Source organism: Babylonia areolata, chromosome 24 (assembly GCF_041734735.1).
Source record: "Babylonia areolata isolate BAREFJ2019XMU chromosome 24, ASM4173473v1, whole genome shotgun sequence".
NCBI lineage: Eukaryota > Metazoa > Mollusca > Gastropoda > Neogastropoda > Buccinidae > Babylonia > Babylonia areolata.
Genome location: NC_134899.1, coordinates 9,172,210 through 9,195,205, shown reverse-complemented (window position 1 = coordinate 9,195,205; position 22,996 = coordinate 9,172,210). Strand labels below are relative to the sequence as shown.

At 39.7% G+C, this 22,996-nt stretch overlaps 1 protein-coding gene across 1 annotated transcript in view; it reads right to left on the bottom strand.

The window, feature by feature from the left end:
- The window catches only part of LOC143298707 (phosphatidylinositol-3,5-bisphosphate 3-phosphatase MTMR8-like), a 115,587-nt gene extending 93,265 nt beyond the window's left edge, over positions 1 to 22,322 (bottom strand). The window contains exon 1 of the mRNA XM_076611605.1: positions 22,259 to 22,322. Coding sequence (XP_076467720.1) covers positions 22,259 to 22,282 — 24 coding nt within the window. The 5' untranslated portion in view covers positions 22,283 to 22,322. The remainder of the gene's footprint in view (positions 1 to 22,258) is intronic.
- Between the last annotated feature and the right edge of the window lie 674 nt (positions 22,323 to 22,996).

Below are 22,996 nucleotides of genomic sequence, written 5' to 3'. Positions count from 1 at the left end.
AAGCCTTTATTGTATACTGGATCAATGCTAACTCACAAAACTGCCAGCCAACTCCTGTCATCCCCACACCTACACTCACAGCGAATCCTCCCAGTCCCATCCACCCCCAACCCACCGACCCATACAAAGGGAGAAAAAAAAAAAAAAAAAAAAAACAGAACCAGAGTAACTTCTCAACCCATGCAGAGAGAACCTGAACCGTTACGACGTGTCAGAATCGATGACAAAACGCGGTTGCGATTGATCAGGTAACCGCTTCCATTACTGATTACATCACTTCGACGTGTGTGATCGGGACCTTTTAGTTCATGCATAAAACACGGTCCCTCCATCCCCTCCATACCCCAACCTCCAACTTGTTTTTTTCTTCTCTTTTATTAACATTGTTAAATCAAAGAACTGAATACGTACAGAACATAATGCGGATGCAATTTGTATATATCTTTGTGTGAACAATGACTCAGAAAGTCCTGATCATGTGGGAAAAACAATAATTATAGTGTTTCGTCACGTTTGCTATAATAACGATACGGTATAATTTTGAAGACAAACATAATAGTAGATATCACATACAGCTGTTTGTTTGTGTTTTGTTTGCTGGTTTGGTTTGGATTTATTTGTTGTTGTTTTTTTCCTCTCCTCAATGCCCCTTCCCGCCCCCAACAGATTTGCAAATTTTGTTCCGACTAATCCGAGCATGTGCGAGTGACAGCGTCTCTCAAATTGTTTCACTATTTTTACCTTTGACCTTATAATCCTAGTGTTGACAGTGGTGTTAAATTCAACAATCCGGACTAGAACTGATCCAACGATGTGTGGGAAACCATGTCGTCCACACACACACACATGCACACGCGCGCGCACGCACACACGCGCACGCACGCACATACACGCACGCCTACATCCTAAGAAATGGGCAGAGTTGAAACGTCGCTATCGTTTTCTAATGAAATCCTTTTCCAATTGAAAAAGCCTGAAAGATGGAAAAAAAAAAATCAAGGTTAGTTGAAACAGCGAGTGAAAGAAAGAAAACGGGGTTGAAATCGTTTTCCAACTGAAAAGGTCAGAAAAATGAAAAAAAATAAGAAGTGATTATCAATGGTAAGCTAAAAGAAAGAAACGAAGAAAGTGAGAGAAAAAGAAAGAAGAACAAAACAAAGAAAGAAAGAAAGTGAGATGGGGAAAAAAATGAAAAGAAAAGAAAGTTCTTTTCTGAACTTGAAAGAAAAAAACGAAGAGAGAGAGAGAGAGTGAGAGAGAGAGAGAGAGAGGTGGGGGGAGCGGGAGGCGGGGGAGGGGGGGGAGGGAGATGATCAGAACAGAACGAAAGAAAGACAGATGGGAAAAGAAAAGACAGGGGAAATGGTTTCTGTTCTGAACTTCAATATATGTCAGCTAAATAACGTATGAGGAAAATAACGACAGAAATATACAGAAAATCGTCAGATTTCAATCAAGCGTGGGTGAAATGAGATCACACACACACACACACGCACACACACACACACACACACACGCACGCACGCACGCATACGCACTCACACGGAGAGAGAGACAGAGCGAGGGAGAGAGAGAGAGAATAAAACTGATAAGAAAAGAACGAAAGAAAGAGAGATGGAAAAAGAAAAGACAGGGAGGGTTAAGGTCTCTTCTGAACTTCAATATGTCACTTAAATGACACAGAAGAGAAAAAAAAATACCAACTGATTTTTATTTATTTATTATTTTTATAACGGAAGATATAAAGCACGCATGGGTGAAGTGGGATATATATATATATATATATATAGAGAGAGAGAGAGAGAGAGAGAGAGAGAGAGAGAGAGAGAGAGAGAGAGAGAGAGAGAGAGGGGGGCAAGGGGAAAAGAGATTATATAGACGTGGAGACGGGTTCGATATCTATGCATTTCCGCGGAACAACAAATAACCTTTTGTTTTTGTACAATAACATAAATACAACGGATCCCCCTGTGCAATACATAATTTACCCGAGCAATTCCTTAGCTGGTAAACTCATTCTCTCTCTCTCTCTCTCTCTCTCTCACACACACACACACACACACACACACACAATTTATGCCCCAAAAAGATACAGGAAGGTGAAACAACAGCGCTGGCGACGTTTGATTTGTTTCCCCCACTTGGGGCCGCTGGGTTCAAATTGAGCACACAAATCTTATCACACGGCTCACACACAAAACACAAGTGACAACGCTCTCGACGGTTCCCAATTTCCTTAAGGACCCCTCCTCCCCCCAGCAATTTGAACCCTGATTTCTCTTTCCTCTTTCTGTTATTTTTTTCTATTGTTTCTTCCGGATCCTCAACACATGCGCAATGAAATCCACTGAGATGTCCGTTAGTTTGAACTGCAGTCACGCGATCACTGATCGCCATTCACCCCCCCCCCCACCCCCTACACCTCCCATTTCCTCCCAACCTCAATAACCGCCATCACCGCCACAATTCTACACCACCACCACCACCCTTCCCTTGTTCATCTTTTCTACCAACTTAAGACAGGAAATTCAATCAACAATCTTGATTTCTCAGCATTCTTCGCTGTAGTCTTGTGCTTTCGATGCCAAGGCAATCGGTCGAGAAGCCAACAAAGTGATGTTGTTCAGCAAAGTAACTATGAAAGGAAAACGTGTGTGTGTGTGTGTGTGTGTGTGTGTGTGCGTGCGTGCGTGCCTCTCGTTGGCACAGACGAACATGCGAACACATGCACATACATATTCTTGTATTTGTATGCACACGCTTATATGAATGAAAGAGAGGGAGGGAGAGAGAGGCAGACAGACAGACAGGCAGACGAGAATAAAACAACGACAGACAACAACAGAGTCAGGGAAACTGACAGTGACGCTAATCTTATTTGTGAAGGCCATCTATTCATGCACAAAAGATAAATATCGCATCGAACTGTGGGACAGGATTGAGGGGAGCGGAATAAGGAGTTGGAGCCAAATGAAAAAACAGAGAGAAAGAGAGAGGGACGGGAGGGAGAGGAAGACAGAGAGAGGAGGTGGGGAAGATGGTAGTTGGCCTCAGTTTTTGCGCATTTTATGTTAAGCTCAAACAGCTAATTTATACCAGCATATCCAGAAAATGACTGAAACAAAATATGAGACTGAAAGAGAAACTGGTCGTGGACGGAATAAGGCACACTGCGGGGTCATAATGTCTGCCTACGAGCGCTTATGAGTCAGAACTGCAAAACGTCACCAGTGGGATAGGAACGGACTTTAGTATAAGTGTGTGTGTGTGTGTGTGTGTGTGTGTGTGTGTGTTTGTGCCTCTGTGTGTGTGCGTGTTACCCCACATACACGAACTTGCCACATGGACATAAGTGCTGAGGTAAAAGGGAACGGGAGGCTGAGGAATGAAGCCTACGAATCAAACAATAAAAGAAGCAACACATTTTATGGATCCGGTGCTCTGCGGTAGAACGTTCCAGACTGAAAGCGCACCACCCTCGGACACCGGCTAAATTGTCGCCATCAAGAGAAGAACGGTAACTGGCCCAATTGGCGGTATTGGCCGAATGGTCGGGCATCAGCGGAATGTCAAGCAAAGAAAGCTTGGCACGCTGGATGAAGGAGGGGCACGATGGATGACCCGAGCTCTGTCAGAAGATCGATCAGATACCAGGGAGCAACGAACTCCCTGATCACTGCAGCTGACAGGGGCTCCCTTGAATCCGATTTTGAGATCAACCAACAGCCAATGATGAACAGTTTTCAAACTGCTATGACTGAAACTAGCTGCATTGTTCTGGAAACTCTCAAGTGAACTGAATGTTCCCAGCAGAGCAAAAGGAAAAACGAAACAAAAAACAAAAACAAAACAAAAAAAGAAAGAAAGAAAGAAAAAAGAAAGGAAGGGTGGATGAGGGGGAGAAAATGTTGGAGAGAAACTGCGACCGAGACATTAAAGGAAAACAAAAGAGCGGTTACTGTTTCAGTTTCTCAAGGAGGCGTCACTGCGTTTGGACAAATCCATACACGCTGCTCCACATCTGCTAGGCAGATGCCTCACAGCAGCATAACCCACTGAGGCACTTGTCAGTCCTTGAGAGCAAGCATACATGTTATACATTTGCGTACTTACCAGAGTGGATTTCTTCTACAGAATTTTGCCAGAGGACAACACTTTTGTTGTCATGGATTTTTGTTATGTTTTTTCATAGCGTCAAGTGCATGCTGCTCACAGTACCTCAGCGTATTTTTCTCATCCGAATGACTAGACGCTCCGTTTTATTTTCCATTAAAACTTGGGAGAAAGGACGAGATCGGGAAGATATTAAGCAAAGAAAGAAATACACAGAGACAATGAGTGAGAAAGAAAGAAGAGAGAGGGGGGAAGGAGGGAGGGAAGGAGAAGTGGAGTTATTTTATCCCCCCCCCCTCCCTGCCCTCGACATCAACCATGTGATGTTATTCACCATGTCACCATGTTATTCTTTTGCTCTCTCTCTCTCTCTCTCTCTCTCTCTCTCTACGTCAATGAGGTTATTACACTAGCCAAGACAATGATTATAACTTAAAAAAGAATAATAATAATAATAATAATTATGAAAATAAAAATAAAAATAATTTTGGCAAGTAAACGCCTGTTAGGTTTTCATTCGCCTATTGTGGAAGAAAACAAGTGGATATAACCAATACATCGTATCAACAATGTGAATTTCCACGACACTGTTGCCATCGCGTCCATCCAGTCCGATCAATGGTACTGCACAGGGACCACAATGTCAGACACACAGACAGAAATAGTGGCGACAATACTGATGGCCTCAGGATACGAGTCAGGGAGACAACCATCTTGCATTTCCCATTTCGTACTACCAGCTAGCGGTGTCATGTTGAGGAGTGCTGCCCTGCACCCGATTTATTCTAAGTCTTATGTAATTTCACTTCATTTTGCTTTTTGGATTCTTTCATTTCTTCTTCATATTCTTCTTCTATTTTCAATTGTGTCCCTTTGCTTTAACCCCCCCCCTCCCCCCCAATGTCTTATTTCTGTAATACAAAGTTTTGATTAGTTTCCGGGGCCTGAGATCGTTGAGCTTAAAGAAATAACTCAAATGAAAGCAATAAAGGAAGAAAGGAGGGATGGGGGAGTACAGAAGATGGAATTTCAAAAATACGGAAGACGAAAATGTGACTGTGAATAAAAAGAAACTAACGAATTAAACACGAGAGGAAAATTGAAAAAAAAGAATGAAAAAGATCAAACGAAAGAAAATGAGAGAAAGAAAAAATATTTAAATGAAGAGAAATGGGGAACTTAGAAGGGGGGGAAGGCAGAATAAATAAACTGAAACAGAGAGAGATGAAAGGGGAAACATGGAAAGAGAGACAGAGAGATACTGACAGACATGCAGACAAAGAGAAGGAAATAAAGAAATACTTATTCTGGGTGATAACACCTGGAATCGAACCATGGGGTATTAACAGGGGGGGGGGGGGGGGGGCTCAATTCTGTCACACACTGGAATACTAGAAAAGAAGAAACTAATGAAAAAGAAAAAAAAAAAAAAAAGACCAAAGAATAAAACCCACAACAAAAAAACACTATGCCGGGGAGGGAGGCAGTTCTAATGCAGGAACACTGCGCATGTTATTTGCAATCCTTGCCATGAGAAACTTTTTCCCCCTGCAGGAACTTCAGCTGTTGTTTGTTTTTTGTTTTTTGGTTGTTGTTTTTTTTTGTTTTTTGTTTGTTTGTTTTTTGCCTATGCATTTAAAAGAATTGTGGAAAGGTTACAATGAAACTGTGTGAGGTGTTTGTTTTTTCTGCCTACATGTATGTCTGTATATTTCAAAGTACTGTGATATTTCTCGAACTATTTCATGAACTTCAAATCTGGATTTTTTTTTTTCAAATGCACACACACACACACACACACACACACACACACACAAACGCCTCATAGAAAGACTGAAAGACAGGCAGGCAGACAGTTAACACAGAGATGGTGTATGTCTGTATATTTCAAAGTACTGTGATATTTCTCGAACTATTTCATTAACTTCAAATCTGGATTTTTTTTCAAATGCACAAACACACACACACACACACACACACACACACACACACACACACACACACACACACACACACATACACACACACACACACACACACACACACAAACGCCTCATAGAAAGACTCAAAGACAGGCAGGCAGACAGTCAACACACAGATGGTGCAGCAGCAGCAACTAAATGATGACAATCATGATAATGATGATGCCACACAGGTCATGCCTCATTTCAGGCTGACACTGTCCATCAGTGTGAGGACTGAAAGCATCAGACAGGCAACAGATGACAGAAATAGCAACACTGGCTAACAAAGGCTCCCATGTAGCCAACATTCACGCTTCCTTCAGCCAGACAAGATCTGAAGTCTCAGAACTGGTGCTGGACTAGAAGGACATCAGACAAACAATGTTCAGTTAAGAGGATTTCCAGGGAAATAGATGTGACCAGACATTCTGACCTTTCATGGCCTTTCAAACAAAGGCCATGATATTAACATGTACCTCATGCATGCACACACATACACACATGCCTCAGGCACACATACATGTACATGCATATTAACAACATGCCCTCCAGGGAAATACAAGGTCTCAAGACCTAATGCTGGAGTCACGCACAAGCTATATTCAATTGCTCTTCCTCCATCCACTTCATCATGACTGTTGGACTGGGTGCTGGTTTTTCAGATGAAATAATGAAAAATGAAGGTCCTGAATATACATATAATGATAGCACAATTGATACTAAAATAACGTAAAAGAACCCTCAACAACAAAAGTGTTGATTTATCCCTGACAACATTTTTTGAAGTATTCTAGTAATTTTCCACTTTACACAGGTAAACAGACGCATATATATGCACAGACTTCAGACCTTCTGTGCCCTTTCATTCAAAGGCCATGGTATTAATTACACGCACACACACACACACACAATATATATATATATATATATATATATACAAGCACCACTCTTTGATTGCTCTGTCGAATTTAGCATATTCATCTAAAAAGAGTCAAAATGAATAAAATTCAAATGTCATCAAAATTCCAATTCACACCCCAGTAAAATAAAATTGTCTTTGATAATCAAGCTTTTTACAAAGAAATATCAATCAAAATAGCTTTCACCCCCTTGCATTTAGGTTAATTCTTTTGGGTTTTTTTTTTTTTTTTTTTTTTTTTAATTCTGCTTTTGAAGCTTACAGTCTACCATAGACAGAGGTTCAAAGCAATTATGGGTGTTAACAGCAGACCACACGGTCTCTGAATTATTCAAACAGCAGTGGTGCAATCAACACCCCTGCCTCCTTGCACTGGTGTGTGGCATGTGCTCTCACCACTCGGACCTCAGTCACTTGCCTGTCTTCTATCTCGTCTCTGTGCATTGTAGCAGAAGTAAAAAAAAAAAAAAAAAAGGAGAAAAAAAAAGAAAAGAAACCAACCAACCAAAGAAGTGGGATGGAGAAGGAAAGGAGAACCATGAGGAAGAATAAAAATGGACGAGAAGAAAAATGGAGGGGTCATGAGGATGGACTCATGATACAGAATGTCAGTAAACCCAAGACTGATAACCTGAAAGAAAAATAAATACAACTTAACCTTTGTCCCCCAGGATGAAAACTTCAATCCCGTTCTAGTTGGTGTGGAAAAAAAAAATGACAGCAATCTCATTCCACATTATTGTAGGAATTTTCCTATCGCAAAAAACATTAATTTTATGCAAAATTGTCATAATTGGATACTGTGTCCTTTTTCCTTTAAGGAAAGTATGAAAATGTACATCATATGCTTTCTTTCAGTAGTTGGCATAGAGACTTTTTTAATTACTACCCTCTATCAGTCTATGACCAAACATCTGTCGGCAAATAGTTGTCACTGAGCATAAAACAGGTCTGGCACTGAAAGGGTTCAATGATATTCAAAAAGTGGTATGTTTATGTGGCGCATAAATTCACAAGTTTATTTACAAGCATACAAGAGCGCCTCATATGGATGCACCACAGGCACACAAGTATGTTAGGTGTGTTAAAACAACAACAGAATCTGCCTATTCGAGAAATTACACTCCCTGTTGATGAAGACACACACAGATGCACTTCAAAGAGTAGCCCTTTGGAAAAAGTGTGCGTGAAAGACTGAGGGAGACATGGCACAGGTCAGCTGAAAAAGAACTGAAGAACAACTATACCTGATGAAAAGAACCTAAGACAGCACAAGATGGGCAGCAGTGGCGATCTCTGATGGCAGCCTTATGTGCCACAGGGCACAAAGAAGAAATTCTGTGCAAGCTGAAGAAACCAAATTAATTTTATGCATGCATGAGGAAGGATAAATGTGACAGTGGGTGGACACACTTCTGTGTAATCTGATTGCCTTTGTTGGCTCTGCCTGTCTTGGCACCAGAAAATCTACTTCGGTTGTTGTTCTTGTTTTGTTCTTGTTTTGCTCTCTCTCTCTCTCTCTCTCTCTCTCTCTCTCCATCCCCTTTGTTTTAACTTGTTTCCCGCATCATTCAACTTCAACCTCAGACCACCAGAAATGATGTCATCATGAATGACCTTCATTAAAACTTTCTTGTCCGCCAGGCCAGTCAAAGCCTGCAAGTCTAATACAAAATTATAAATACCTTTCTTTCTGCTGCATAAATTACTACATTCCATGAAAGCCCAAGTTAGATTCTCAATGATACAACTGAGAGGAAAAAAGATATCAATGACTAATAAGTCCTAGAGAATCTTTTTACAAGTTCAGAAGAGTGGAAAGAACCTAATCACCATATAATCTGCTACATGGCTCACTTCATTCTATGGAAGCCTAAGTCAGATTCTCAATGACAGAACTGAGAGGAAAGAACATATTCATGACTAATAAGGCCTAGAGAAAATCTTTATCAGTTTCAGAAGAGAGGAAAGAACCCAATCACCATTGATGCAAACCATAATCATTCACCACTGACAAATCAAATCATGTTTATAGCCCAGACAACTGCAAATGGCCATTTCAAGGCGGACTACACATCACTGATAACACATGGAGGAGATTCTCAGGGAGGAGGCAGAACATAAAATCAAAAATATTCCTGATGAGATCCCACAAAGATTCTGTATGATCAGGAAGAAGGAAATGAACTTTATTCATCACCAAGATCTGAAGTACATTCTTAATGAATCAAAAGTGGGGAAATCATATGAATGAATGAATGATATCGATACTTATATACTACCACTCCTTGGTCTGAGATAAAGCTCTAAGTGCTTTACAAACACAGGGTCATTTGCACAACAGGACTGGGTACAGCTGACTGACAGCTGCCATTGGGCACTCATCACTTGATTCCTGTGTCATTCAGATTTCAGGCACGCACACATCACACTCAGACACACATGCAACAGTTTATGTGTATGACCGTTTTGTTTGTTTACCCCACCATGTTGGCACCCATACCTTGTTTTCAGGGGTGTGCATGCTAGTTATGTTCTTGTTTCCATAACCCACCAAATGCTGACATGGATTACAGGATCTCTAATGTGCAGATTTGATCTTCTGCGTGAAAAAACACATGAAGAGGGTTCAGGCATAAGCAGGTCTGCACATATACTGACCTGGGAAATCGGAAAAAATCTCCACCCTTTACCCACTAGGCACCATCACCAAAATTCAAACCTGGGACCCTCAGATTGTAAGTCCAACTCTTTAAACACTCAGATATTGCACCTGTCATATATAAAGATTTTCAGATAAACAGATAGATATGGACATATATACATGTATGCATTACTGTACCTGATACAGATAGACAGACAGATAGATTGATAGAAAGATAGACAGATAGATATCAATCACCAATGAGACCCAGAGAAGACAGTTTAGCAGCCCAGAAGAGGGGGGAAAGACCAAGTTCATCACAGATGATTGATCATATGAATAAAGCGGGACAGAAATAGTTCCCTGGTGGCCCGTTGGGGCACGTTCCCTCAGACAAGCGACAGCTCCCTTGGCTGCCCGGGTATCATTCCCCACCCCTCACCCCTGACGCTATCTGCAGCCGCAGCAGCAACAGCCAGTCACGCACAGGCGGCTTTCCATGCGCAGATCAATACAGAGCAAATCACCATCATCCGCCGTCTGACTGGCAGTGTGTGTCTGTGTTTGGGTTCCATTAGGTGGGTGCTGGCTTCCCTGCATCATTACTCTGTTGTTGGTTAGCAACTCTGGCGCCATGTTCTGGCCAGTGCACTAGCGTATCTCTAGCCCAAAACTGATATTGTGTGTGTGTGTGTGTGTGTGTGTGTGTGTGTGTGTGGAGAGAGAGAGAGAGAGAGAGAGAGAGAGAGAGAGAGAGAGAGAGAAAGAGAGAGATACACATATACTCACATACAGATAGACATGGACAGAGGGAAAGATACAATTATATAGATATAATTATATACTCCATTTATATTGTACTGTGTGATACTGTATTAAATATAGGTGGGTTTTTTGTGTGTTGTTTTTAAGATAGATAAATAGAAATAGAGACAGAGAGAGACAAGGAGGGAGAAAGAGAGAGAACAAGAAAGAGAGAGGGTACAGAGAACAAGAGGTATCAGCAGGGGCAGGGGTTGGGGATGATAAGCTAGAGCAGCAATGGTGCTGTCCCTTGAACGTGCCCCATCACCAGGTGGCAACAAGAGAGCTATTTCTGTGCTGGTTTATTCATGCCATCAATCATTTTCCATGCAACAAAACACCCTCTCCTTGTCTTGATCAAGCAAAGCTTGAATGTAATGTCAAACTTTTAAACACAAACACTTAAGGGATCCAGCCCAACACAGTGAACTTTTGTTCCTGCTTCTATCTATGTATTTTTATTCAGTGAAGTCAATAAATATGAAAGAAAATTCCTCCTTTTCCCTCAACAAACATTCCATGATTAAATGCATCACTGAAATCATTATAAAACACTGTCGCTCAGTCCACTAAAGCCCGCTTGTGGTCACTGCCTGTTGCGTTAGTAACCAAGGTCAACATAAACATTACAACTTTAATAACTTTTTATCCTAGAAAACGAATAGCACCTGTCAATATAATACACCATGCAGCATTTAACAAAACAAAAAGCAAAAAGCTTTGAAATTACAAACAACACACACACAAAAATAATTAAAATGTTAATCATTTAAGGAGAAGAGAGGAAAAAAAGAACCAGAACAAAGAATCAATTCAATCTGAACAAGGGCAGTTCAAAGAAAGTGAAACTCCGGGAAACAACCCTCTCTTGTTAACAGAAAAAAACACTGGGCTTTTTATCAATTAAGACACCTTTCTCACGCCTGTCCACACTGCAAACACCAACCTCATTCATGGTTGGAAGATAAAAGAATTCAGCTTGATCACATTATTTATAAGAATTTGTTGTTTCATATGCTTGCATGGTTCCTCACAACAGCACTCAAACATTGATGAGTGAAAAATGGCATGTGTGTTACTGTTAATATGTCTCTATACATGCATTCATACCAATGTGCACTGGTAGTGTTATGTGCATGTGTGTGTGTGCATGCATTCTTGTCTCTGTGGTCTTCATACATGATAATGATGATAATAATGATAATCATAATCACAATCAATGTATCTATACAGCACTGAATCTTGTGCAGAGAAAGCACTTTCAACAAGTCATTCTCATGCATGTATAACTCTAAATTTGAGGGATGAAAAACAAACCTTATATATACATGTGTACAAATAAAGAGCTAGAAAAACTATAGACAGACAGACAAAAGTGAGTAAGGGGGAACTACTGTGGAAAGAGGCTGATTTCGAGTCCAGGCTTGAAGATCTGAGTGTGGAGATTTGATGAAGCAAAAGAGGCAATGTTCCAAATGTAAGCTCCAGAGCCAAGAGAAAAAGTAGTGGCTGGCTGCCTAGTGTGACTCCCCCCCACCCTCCCCCTCCCCCCGTGGATGTGAAGTTGATGGTAACGGGCAAGATGAGGTGCAGAGGTAAAGGCAATCACAAACTGGAAGAAGCAGGTTTGTACATATGCATTCATAACTTAAGAGTGTTGTACTTTATTCTGTGTAAGACAGGGTGTCATTAAAGGGATTGAAAGAGATGAGTGACATGCTCATATCTTTATAATTTCTGAGGAAAAGTTGAGCACAAGTTTTATAAACACTGAAGGGAGTGAATGGTGAAGCATTTTTGATAGTGTACATTCTAGAATGATTTGAAAGAAGACAAAGAAGGATTAGAGACAGGTTAGATGGACATGTCACATTAAGGACTGTCACTAACAAATGACTGCAAGGGTGAATGTAATCCTGCTTATTCCACACACTTCAGGAAAGGTGTGTCATGAAACAAACAGTCATGTAAAGATATGAAGGAAGAACAAAGCCCTAGAAGGTTGGCGATAAACATTGAAAATCTTATATCTTTGTGAACTGATTCTGAATAATCTGCGTATATCTAATGCTTTGGAAACATGTAATGTATATATTATTACATATCTATTCCATGACAAACTTTGACATGGTCCACTTTATTCCAGCTGGGAAGACAACTAAAGGCATCCCTTTCAGGTGGAGTGAGCTTTTTTTATTTTTCTTCCTTCTCATTGTCAGTGTGGGGAGAGTAGAGGGATATGGGCAGGAGAAGGGGTTGCTCCTCTCTATTTCTTTAATCTACAAATGTATGCGCAGTTGTGGAGTGGTGTGTGTATGAATGAGTCAGTAGGTCAGTGCATGAGTGCATATAAGTATGATTGCATGTATATATGCACAAGTTAAAAAGAGAGAGAGAGAGAGAGATCACTTACACAGTTATGACAAAATACACAACTAAATATACAACTGCCAATGCACTGCATGTAGATAAGAGTTACCCACACACTGTATAGAGATGCCCACGAAAGATCCTTGGCATAAAGTGGCAAGACAGGGTCTCCAACTTCCAGGTCCTAGAGAGGAGCAGCATGCCCAGCATCGAAAGCCTGCTGATCCAGTGCCAGCTATGCTGGACAGGACATGTTGTCCACATGACAGACAGCAGGATCCCGAAGATGCTACTGTATGGCCTGCTGAAGGAAGGCCACCACGAACTTGGAAGACCCTTCAAGCACTTCAAGGACACCTTGAAGACAAACCTTGAAGCCTGTGACATAAACATCGCTTCCTGGGAAACTGATGCCCTTGACCGTTCTCGCTGGAGGATGCTCTACTCTAGTGGCATAAAGATGTTTGAAAACAAGAGAATGCTGGCCATTAAATAGAAGCATGAGCGAAGAAAGCAGGGCTCAACTTCTGGAGACGTTTTCCCTTGCAACACCTGTGGGAAGTGCTGTGCATCCAGAATCGGTCTCTTCTCCCATATGAGGACACACACTGATAAATAAACCTGCCTGCCTACTCTTCCGTCGGTCCAATGGGAGACTCCATCATCCACACACTGTATCACCAATATACAGATTCTGCTCAAACAGGAAGCATTTCAAGCACCAGAACCATACACTAAAAATGTTACAACCAATTTCTTGCACCGTTTCACATTTAGCTAATGGGCAAAACCAATTCAAGGGGCACACAAAACTGAATTTGCACCATGTAGGAGCCCGTCATCGCCCGATCGAATTCAATCTTGCTGGTTTGTTCTTGCGTCACTGATCAAGCCAGTATTGGGGAGCTCAACCCATTCCAGCCTTATGTACGTTGTCAATGTGCTGCACTGCCGCAGGTTTGCCTCTGGCTTAACTTTCCCTGATTTGTTTGTCAACACACACACACACACACACACACACACACAACATTGTCTATGAGGAGTTTTGTGGGTTCGCCTCCTGCTTAACTTTCCCTGTTTTGTTTGCCAAGAATCTACAATATCCTTAAAAAAAACATTTTTTTTAATATTAAAAAAAAAATTCATATTTAACACACTGTCATTCAGCTATATTGCAAATTTGTCTCCAGTGTGTAAATTCTCTGATGTGTTTACATGTCAAGAATCTATGAGAACCACAGTTTTTTTTTTAAAACACATTTCACATTTCATAACACACACACACACACACACACACACACACACACACACAGAGTTATAGTTATAGTTATGCCAAAATGCACAACCAAATATACAACTGCCAATGTACTGCATGTAGGTAAGAGATACCTACACACTGTATCACCAGTATACACATTCTCCTCAAACAGGAAGCATTTCAAGCAGCAGAACCACACACCAACACTGTGACAACCAATTTCTTGCACTGTTTGACACTTAGCAAATGGGCAAAACTAATTCAAGGGACACACAAAACTGAATTTGCACCATGTAGGAGAGAAGCCCGTCATCACCTGATCTAATACAATCTTGCTGGTTTGTTCTTGCGTCACTGGTCAAGCCAGTATTGGGAAGCTCAACCCATTCCAGTCTTATGTACATTGTCGGTGAGCTGCATTGCCGCAGGTTTGCCTCTGGCTTAACTTTCCCCAATTAGTTTTTCAAGAAGTTACAAGAACCACTCTTTCTTTCACATTTCACACACACACACACACACACACACACACACACATTGTCTACGAGGAGTGTTGTGGTTTCGCCTCCAGCTTAACTTTCCCTGTTTTGTTTGCTAGCAATATACAGCTTACAAGATCCACTTTTTTTTCTTCTTTTTTTTTAAACACATTTCATATTTAACAGACTATGTCTATAAGCTGTATTGCAAATTTGTCTCCAATGCGTAAATTCTCTGATGTCTTTACATGTCAAGAATCTATGAGAACCACAACTTTTTTTAAACACATTAATTTTCACATTTTATAACACACACACACACACACACACACACACACACACACACACACACATGAACTTTTAGCCAATCCCCAAAACTGAGAAGAGATTATAAAGGAGAGAATACAGGAAACGTTATACTTTTTTCTTCTTTTTTTAAAGGGGGTTGGGGGGGACCAGCTCCATCAGGATAAAGTCAGCAGCTTGTAACTGTGTTCCAACAGACTGCCACAGCTAGTAAACTTCATCTTGTTCCATTGATCGCCTTCCAACTAGGCCAACAACCGCACACACCAAGTCACGCCACTCCTCTCTCTCCCAGCAATCTGCATAATTCAGATCCTGGCAACAGGCAAATGATACAGATGGCATTTTCCTCACCCCTGCCACCACCCCAACTCATCATTTATTACTTGGATGCCTGAGCCAGTGCACACCCATTGAAAGACATGTAAAGTGCAAAATCTCAGGGAGCTAAAACTCTTTTCCCCTCCACACCCCCCTCTGTGAGCATGGCAGTTCACTTATTAGATATTCTATGAATTATGAGGATATTTTGAAGAATGTGACCAGAAGAGATTTTACACACAGTACAAAAATAGCATTAAAAAATCAAAAAATCTTTTCTTAAAGTCCTGTACAAATCCTTTCTTAATCTGTACACACATGGGTATAAAACTGAAAACACTAAACATGTTTTATACTACATACCAATATCCTTTTTGTAATATTTTTTGTGTTGTTGTTTCTTTTCTTTTCTTTTCTTTTTTTTTTCTTTTTTTTCTTTCTTTTTTTGCAGGAGGCTGTGGTTTGGGTTTGTTGGGTTTCGTTTGTTTGTTGTTGTTGTTGTTTGTTGTTTTCTTTCATGGGGAGGAGGGGGGGGGGGGTGTGGGGGGGGGGGAAGATGGGGGGTAGAGGGTGGTGTTTTGTGTTTTCTTTAGGGTTGGGTTGGGTGGTTCTCTGTATATGGCCTTGTCTGTGTATTGTAAAATATTTTTTGAAATGTTTCTTTAATTTTAAATAAACACCTGATAATGAACGAAGAAGAAGAAGAAAAAAAGCAAGTATCCAAAGGTAACCCCAAACTTCACCAACTGCTCTTACTGAACTGGGAAATCCCAGCCCTTCCCCAAGTATGACAAAGTATTGATTAATGACCGCCTGTATTAACCACTGAAATATCAGCTACCCCACACATTTTATTGTGGCATTAAAATTACAACTTAAAAGTCACAACTTAAAATAAAATGACAAATCGTTCAGCTGAACATTGTTTGGTAAAACAAATTTTACTGATTATGTTCTCAGAGCACTGCTGTAGTCTTGGTCTCTAAATCCCCTCTTCTGTAAAAGACTCTAACATTGTGTCTGTTGAAACTGAAACAATGAAAACTAAAATAATTCAAATCCCATCCAATTTCAATAACTGGTGCCACTGCCAAGTATGAGTCTACAATGACACAGATTACCATATAAAGGCAATTCTACTGAAAAGGTGGGGGTGGGGGGAATAATAAATCGCACAAGTACTAGAAGAAGAAAAGAAAGCGATTAAGAAGAGAGAGAGAAGGAGGAAGTCATAGATTAATAATCCCACAGACAACTGGGAACACAAACACAAAAATAGAATCAATACAAGGGTGGATGAAACAGAGAGACAGACAGACAGAACATGAACAAGCATGTGAGAAAAAATTACAGGGACATCCCACTGATGCAAGGGAGACAACCACCGCTGACTCTTCACAATGCAAAGTACTGGTTCCACCACTTATCTGCTATCACTCAATGTTACACACACACAACAACAACAACAACAAAACAGAAAAGAAAAAAAAAATGTGTGTGTGTGTGTGTGTTTGGCTATACATTATGAAACATTTGTTTCATTTTTCATTTCTAATACATGTGTAAAATTTGATTGTCTCAATGTGTGAAGCCCTGAAGGGCTTTAATGTTGTTTTGACACAATAATATTGTGTGTGTGTGTGTGTGTGTGAAACAAAAAATATTAAAACAATTTTGTGATTGTCCAGACTCTGATTCCACCCCAAACACAATTTCTTCACCTGTTAAACTAATCAGCCTGTGCGCCTACACAGTAAATTGAATTTGAACAAATGTCACTGAGTTTCACTTCCAATAAGTTCCAATTTGCCACTTGTGTAGCTGATTATGAAGTCAGCTTAAGTTTGAATTAGGGCTCTCCTGCTGGCACTCTCTCTTCTTGTCCACTAATTTCATTCTTCCTCAAACAACATGGAATGTATTCCTCAACAAAACTTTCCAGAGTGAAGGAACACAATCCTCGACAAAGCTTTCCAAAGCAAAGGAACGTAATCCTCAACAAAGCTTTCCAAAGCAAAGGAACATAATCCTCAACAAAGCTTTCCAGTGAGAAGAAAAACAACCCTCAACAAAGTTCAGTGGGAAGAAAAGCAGTTCTCAATAATGCTTTCCAGTGTGACAAAATATAATCCAAATCTAAGCTTTCCAGTGAGAAGAAATGCATTCCTCAACGATGCTTTCCAGTGTGACAAAAAAAGATCCTCAACAAAGCTTTCCAGAGGGAAAAAAAAACGCAATCCTCAACAAAGCTTTCTAGTGAAAAGAAACACAATCGTCAACAAAGGTTTCCAGAGGTACAAACTATGATACTAAACAAAAGCTCTCTCCAGTGGGAAGAAATGCAATCTTCAACAATGCTTGCTCGTATGAATTACCATCCTCAAAGCTTTCAAGCTGCAAGAAACAAAATCCTCCACAAAGCTTTCCAGCAGGAAGATGCACAATCCTCAAGAAAACTTTCCAATGGAGATGAAACACAATCTTCAACAAATCTTTCCAGTCAGAATACAAATTTATAACACTGAACCCCAATGCCTACTCATTTTGAGACAACAAATGGCAGAGGTAAGTAAAGGGAGGACTGAAGGAGGTTCAGTGAATGAATATCATTATTTAGGTAAGCGAGGTTGTCAGTCTGTCAGTGAGAAAGAAGCACAGAGAGAGAGAGAGAGAGAGGGACAAAAAAATAAGTTATCAAGAAACTATTGACTTGGGTTGCTGAGAAAATAACAAAGTCAAAGTTTAACATGCACTCACAAAAGCAATCTTGCATGCAAATATGCATGCAGAGAAGCATGCATGCACACACACACACACACACACACAGAGAGAGAGAGAGAGAGAGAGAGAGAGAGAGAGATATGCAGGTTGGCAGAAACACTAACAACTGAAACAAATTGATACATAGACACATTTTTGCTCACACTCGTGATTCAGTAAAGAGTTCTCACTTCAAACTCTTCTGCTTCTGGGCTCTAAGACAGCTGCACTGAATATAACTTCAGTGTTACCACAGAGGGAGTGACTTCAGAAGATGTCAAGCACATTCAGAACTACCCAAGCACATGACAAAAACTTCAAGGAGTCATGCAAGACACACACCACAATCAATCAGTACTTTCTGATTACTGACACCTATTTTTGGCTCAACTTCAGGAATGTTTCCAGTCAATTTTCCCTTTCCATTCACTGCCAAGAATAACACCTGACATTCTTGCAATTATCCCTGGAGCCGTGCTTGATGTGGCAGTTAGAATATAACAGAAATATCTGCAAATTGTGCAATAGGAAATACGTCTTGTTCTGATCTTATCACTATTACCAGGAAAGCGTTCTTACGCTCAAGCTTGTGTGCACACAGACAAGAACACAACTGTGAAATAATGATTATTCTCTCTCTCTCTCTCTCTCTCTCTCTCTCTCTCTCTCTCTCTCTCTCTCTGTCTCACCCACACACACACACACACACACAAAGGAAGATGCAACTGCACAACAGTGTTTGGTGACCAATCTAGGTCAGTGTGGAGGCAACTGAGCTGGGTGGTTCTTGACAAGAGGAGGTACAAGGATTTTATTTCTGTCGTGAGACAGAGATCTATGTCACATAATACATTATACATGCTGTCATCTCACCTCTCGATGTCATTTACAATTTTTCTTTGGAACAAACTACCAGATGCTTCAGAGATCATGAAATATACACTGTACTTCTGCACATGAAATGGACTTGTTCTAAGGATCTCTGAATGCAATGCCCACTCACTTGAGTGTATATCATGTTCATCACAATCAAAAATTGTAATTGTTTTTCTTTTCATACAGTTGAGAAACCAAAACTTTCTTTCAAATTCTTTCAGCGTTACATCGTGTTTTGTTCTGATCAATATAGAAGGAAAGGCATCACCAAAGTACCCTACTGGCTTTCATTCACATCATTTGTATTTTATATATAATTAAGCCAAACAAAAAAATCATCCAGAGTTAAAGTCACAATAGTCTCTCCGCTCTTTTCCTCACAGAGGCTTGAAAATGAAACAATGATCTCTAAAACAAACAAGTTCAACAATAACAAACAGAAAAAAAAAATTAAATCTCTTTGTTGTTGTAGGTTACCTGACCCAAGTGCACACAGGTCTGCTTTGTACTGGCTGACTAGCTCAATTTGTATGGCTGTGAAATGAGCTGTGTTCTAATAACTTTTTTTAAAGGGTCACTACCATCCATGGTTGCAAATCCAAGTAAAATTCAGAAAATACCAATTCTGCAGGTCAGTAACAAACTCAAAGAAAAGAAATTTGGAGTGATATATATATTTATATATATGCAAACACAGCACCTCAGGGAACTTTACTCACTCACAACCATTTGCTCTTCATGTTTCCTTCAGCAAGTTTTGTTGTTGTTTTTTTAGATAAACCCCATACCAACAACGACAATTTGCATTTCCACCCACCATTGCTTCTGACTGTATATATATACATGTATGTAAGTTCAGCTGATTGATACACATGCACAAAATTGTCTATTGTTTGTGACACACTGGTATTCAAAGAACACTGTAAAAATGTGAATCAGATTGTTGCTGCATTGACATTCTGTATCTCTGAATCTGATCGATGATGCAGATGAACACAGTACAGTCTCCCTCAGGGGAAAAAATGTGCATCACTTAACCCCTTGCACAAAATTCTGCCAAGGTTTATAAACACAGAGAGAGAGAGAGAGAGAGAGAGAGAGAGAGAGAGAGAGAGAGAGAGAGAGATGTTTTCTTTATCACTAATATACTAGGCAATGACACTCAATAAACATCTACCTAGTTTTTAGAGGTATATTTTCATATTTATATGAAAAACAACAACAGCCAATATTGCTTTTCAATTTCATGACAATACTCGAGTGAAGTTCTTCAACATAAAAAAATTGTTTTACTATAAAATTTGAATCAAACATGAAATTTCCCAGCACCTAAACATTTCAAAGACTTGCTTAATTCTACATGTCAATCAAGATACTGCTTGCTTTAGAAACAAATACCAAGTGCCCCCCCCCCCCCCCCCCCAAGCCCCACATGTGCATCTATGCAAGTAGTAGTAATTAAATACTATTCAAATCATTACACCAATATTGCTATCCATTTTCATGCAGGATCCAATTCCATATATATTTAAAATTGATACTGAAAACTGATGCCATATTGACATAATGCATGCAAGGGTTCATTCATTATATGTTCACATCAATGTTTGACTGAAGTGCATTTGTTTATGGAGTATTAACGGTTAACCTGTTCACTGTCAGGGAAACATAACTCCTGCTGCAGGGCCTGTGCCAGGGAATATTCAGTAGAAAGTATTTTACATACTATATTTCATGTTAAAAGTATGCAAACCATATTCGCTTCTGAAAGGAAATTGACTGAGATTTCTATTGAAAACAACTTTGAAATTATGGGACGAAAAGATCATGATTTTGAGCTGGTTGAACAAGAAAGTATACTTATGTATATATCTTACTTATGTAAGTTAAATTTCTTGATACATAAAACACAACTACATCATTGTGAATGTTTCCACAAAAGACAGAATAACATAAGAATGCAAACAAAGAAAACCCACTACATGAAGTCATGGTGTCTGAGGAGCTGAGAACTACAAAAGCAATCAAAACTATCAGATCAAGTCCAAACTGTGTGCTATCATCAAATTCCCCAAATCCACCTAGCTTCTTCCTCCTCCTCCTCCTCCTCCCCCCCCCCCCAGTTCTTTTCTTTGGCATGCCTTTGATGTCCTCATGGCTCTTGCCTTTTCTGTTTCCCATGCGCACTCACTTGACCACACCCCCCATGAAATTTTACATTTTCAGGCTCACTTGATTCATGTCATACCACTATATATTATATATGTATGTGTATGTGTATACACACACACACACACACACATATATATATATATATGTGTGTGTATATATATATATATATATATATATATAGAGAGAGAGAGAGAGAGAGAGAGATAGATATATAGATATATCTGCGTAAATCTCATTTGAGTCTGCAGCAAGATATTTCTCTTTCTGGCTGAAACAAAATTCAAGAAAAACTCAACTCAACCTAACTGATTAATTTCCCTTAATCTATCTGAAGATCTGCTCAACATGAAAATGGGGCAAGCAAATTCCCTCCACTGCACAATCCATATCCCATAAAGGCTTTATCTCCTGCCTCCCATCTTCCCCACACCCTTCTACAACATCCCCACCCCCCACCCACTCCTTTAAAAAAAGCACCTAAGTAATAAGTCAGTCCTTCCTCAATCCTTGGAATCTGAAATGAAAACCTCACATCCAGTCCATCTATTCACAACCTCTTTTTACATGTCTGTGACTGTGAGATATGTTTAGTATGAACTATCGCAATCTTTATTAACAGGGCTGCATTTCTCTCTATATATTATGTATGATATATATAATGTGTTATACAACTGTCTGATCTTCACAGTATTCACAGCACACACAGTGACTGGGATTCTTTCTGGAATTTAAATAAATTTATACTCTTTGAGTCATACTTCATCATCAAGGGCGTCATGTTTTAATTATTGTCATCAACATTGTGGTACAGGTCACAGTTTACTTTATCGAATTTGTTTTTACTCAAAAGTCTTTAGCAAAGTTAGCTATCAACTAATCAAGACTGCTGTGCTGCAATACAAATCAATAGATGTCTACGCAGGTACACACATCCATCCCTGCCTACCTTTTGTTCTGGCAACTTGTGAAATGACACTGATGAGAAGTTCGTGAAACGCCTGAGGGCTTTAAAGTTAAATTTCCTGGCATTTTTATATTTACTAGTATTGCGAATCATAGCTTGTACTGCATGCTAAAGAGCTGCTTCGAGTTAATGCTTCTTCATGTTGATTACATTTTCTTATCAACATGTATTATTGACCGGTGAACAAAATCGATGCTGGTGAATGTTCGGAACAAAAGACAAAAATGACGAGGTCATGGTGTGAGTTCTCTTAATCATGAGTTAGGCCTGCACATATCAATGTTTCATTCACAACATCAGAAACACCTTACCTTTGGTGTGGTGATTCTCTCCATTTTGATGCTTCCTGTCAACACATAAGCTGTGAAGCAGACTACAAAATCATGGCTCCTCCCCTTCGAATTTTTTTCGATTTTCTTATTTTAATGAATATGTGTTCTGAGTGTATGAAAATACTAATGAATCGAGTAGATATTTTATTTTTTCATAGACAGTTTTACAGCAAAGAAAGATCACGAAATTGCGAGAGAGGAACATTTCAGTAGAGTATATGGGAAGCAGCCGGTCAACATCAAGAGTCGTGCACGGGAAACTGCATTTTCACTCAGAAAATTATTAACCAGAAAAGCCAAGTTGCTGACGAAAAAAGCTTTCTTTGCAATAAAAGGAGATACCGGTATGGGAAAAGAGTGCATAAAGAGTTGTACACGGTGGCCTGAGTCTCACGGAAAGCCAGAACAATTTTATACTGATCAAATATAGCAGTTTAATGCTTAAACGATAAAGTATACCAGATGGATACACAGATATTCTAAAAGAAAGAGAAGATGAACAAAATTAGAACAGTAATCAAATATTTTCAAGAAGCAAATGTATGGGTGGCATTATCCAATTAAGACAGTTGTTTGTTTCGGTTTGTTTTTTACGCCCGAACCTATTTACAATATTTACAAATGACTTGCAAAAAATCTGCTAGTTAAATGTCTGCAAAAGTTTGAAGTTTCAGTTTCAGTTTCACTTTCTCAAGGAGGCGTCACTGCGTTCGGACA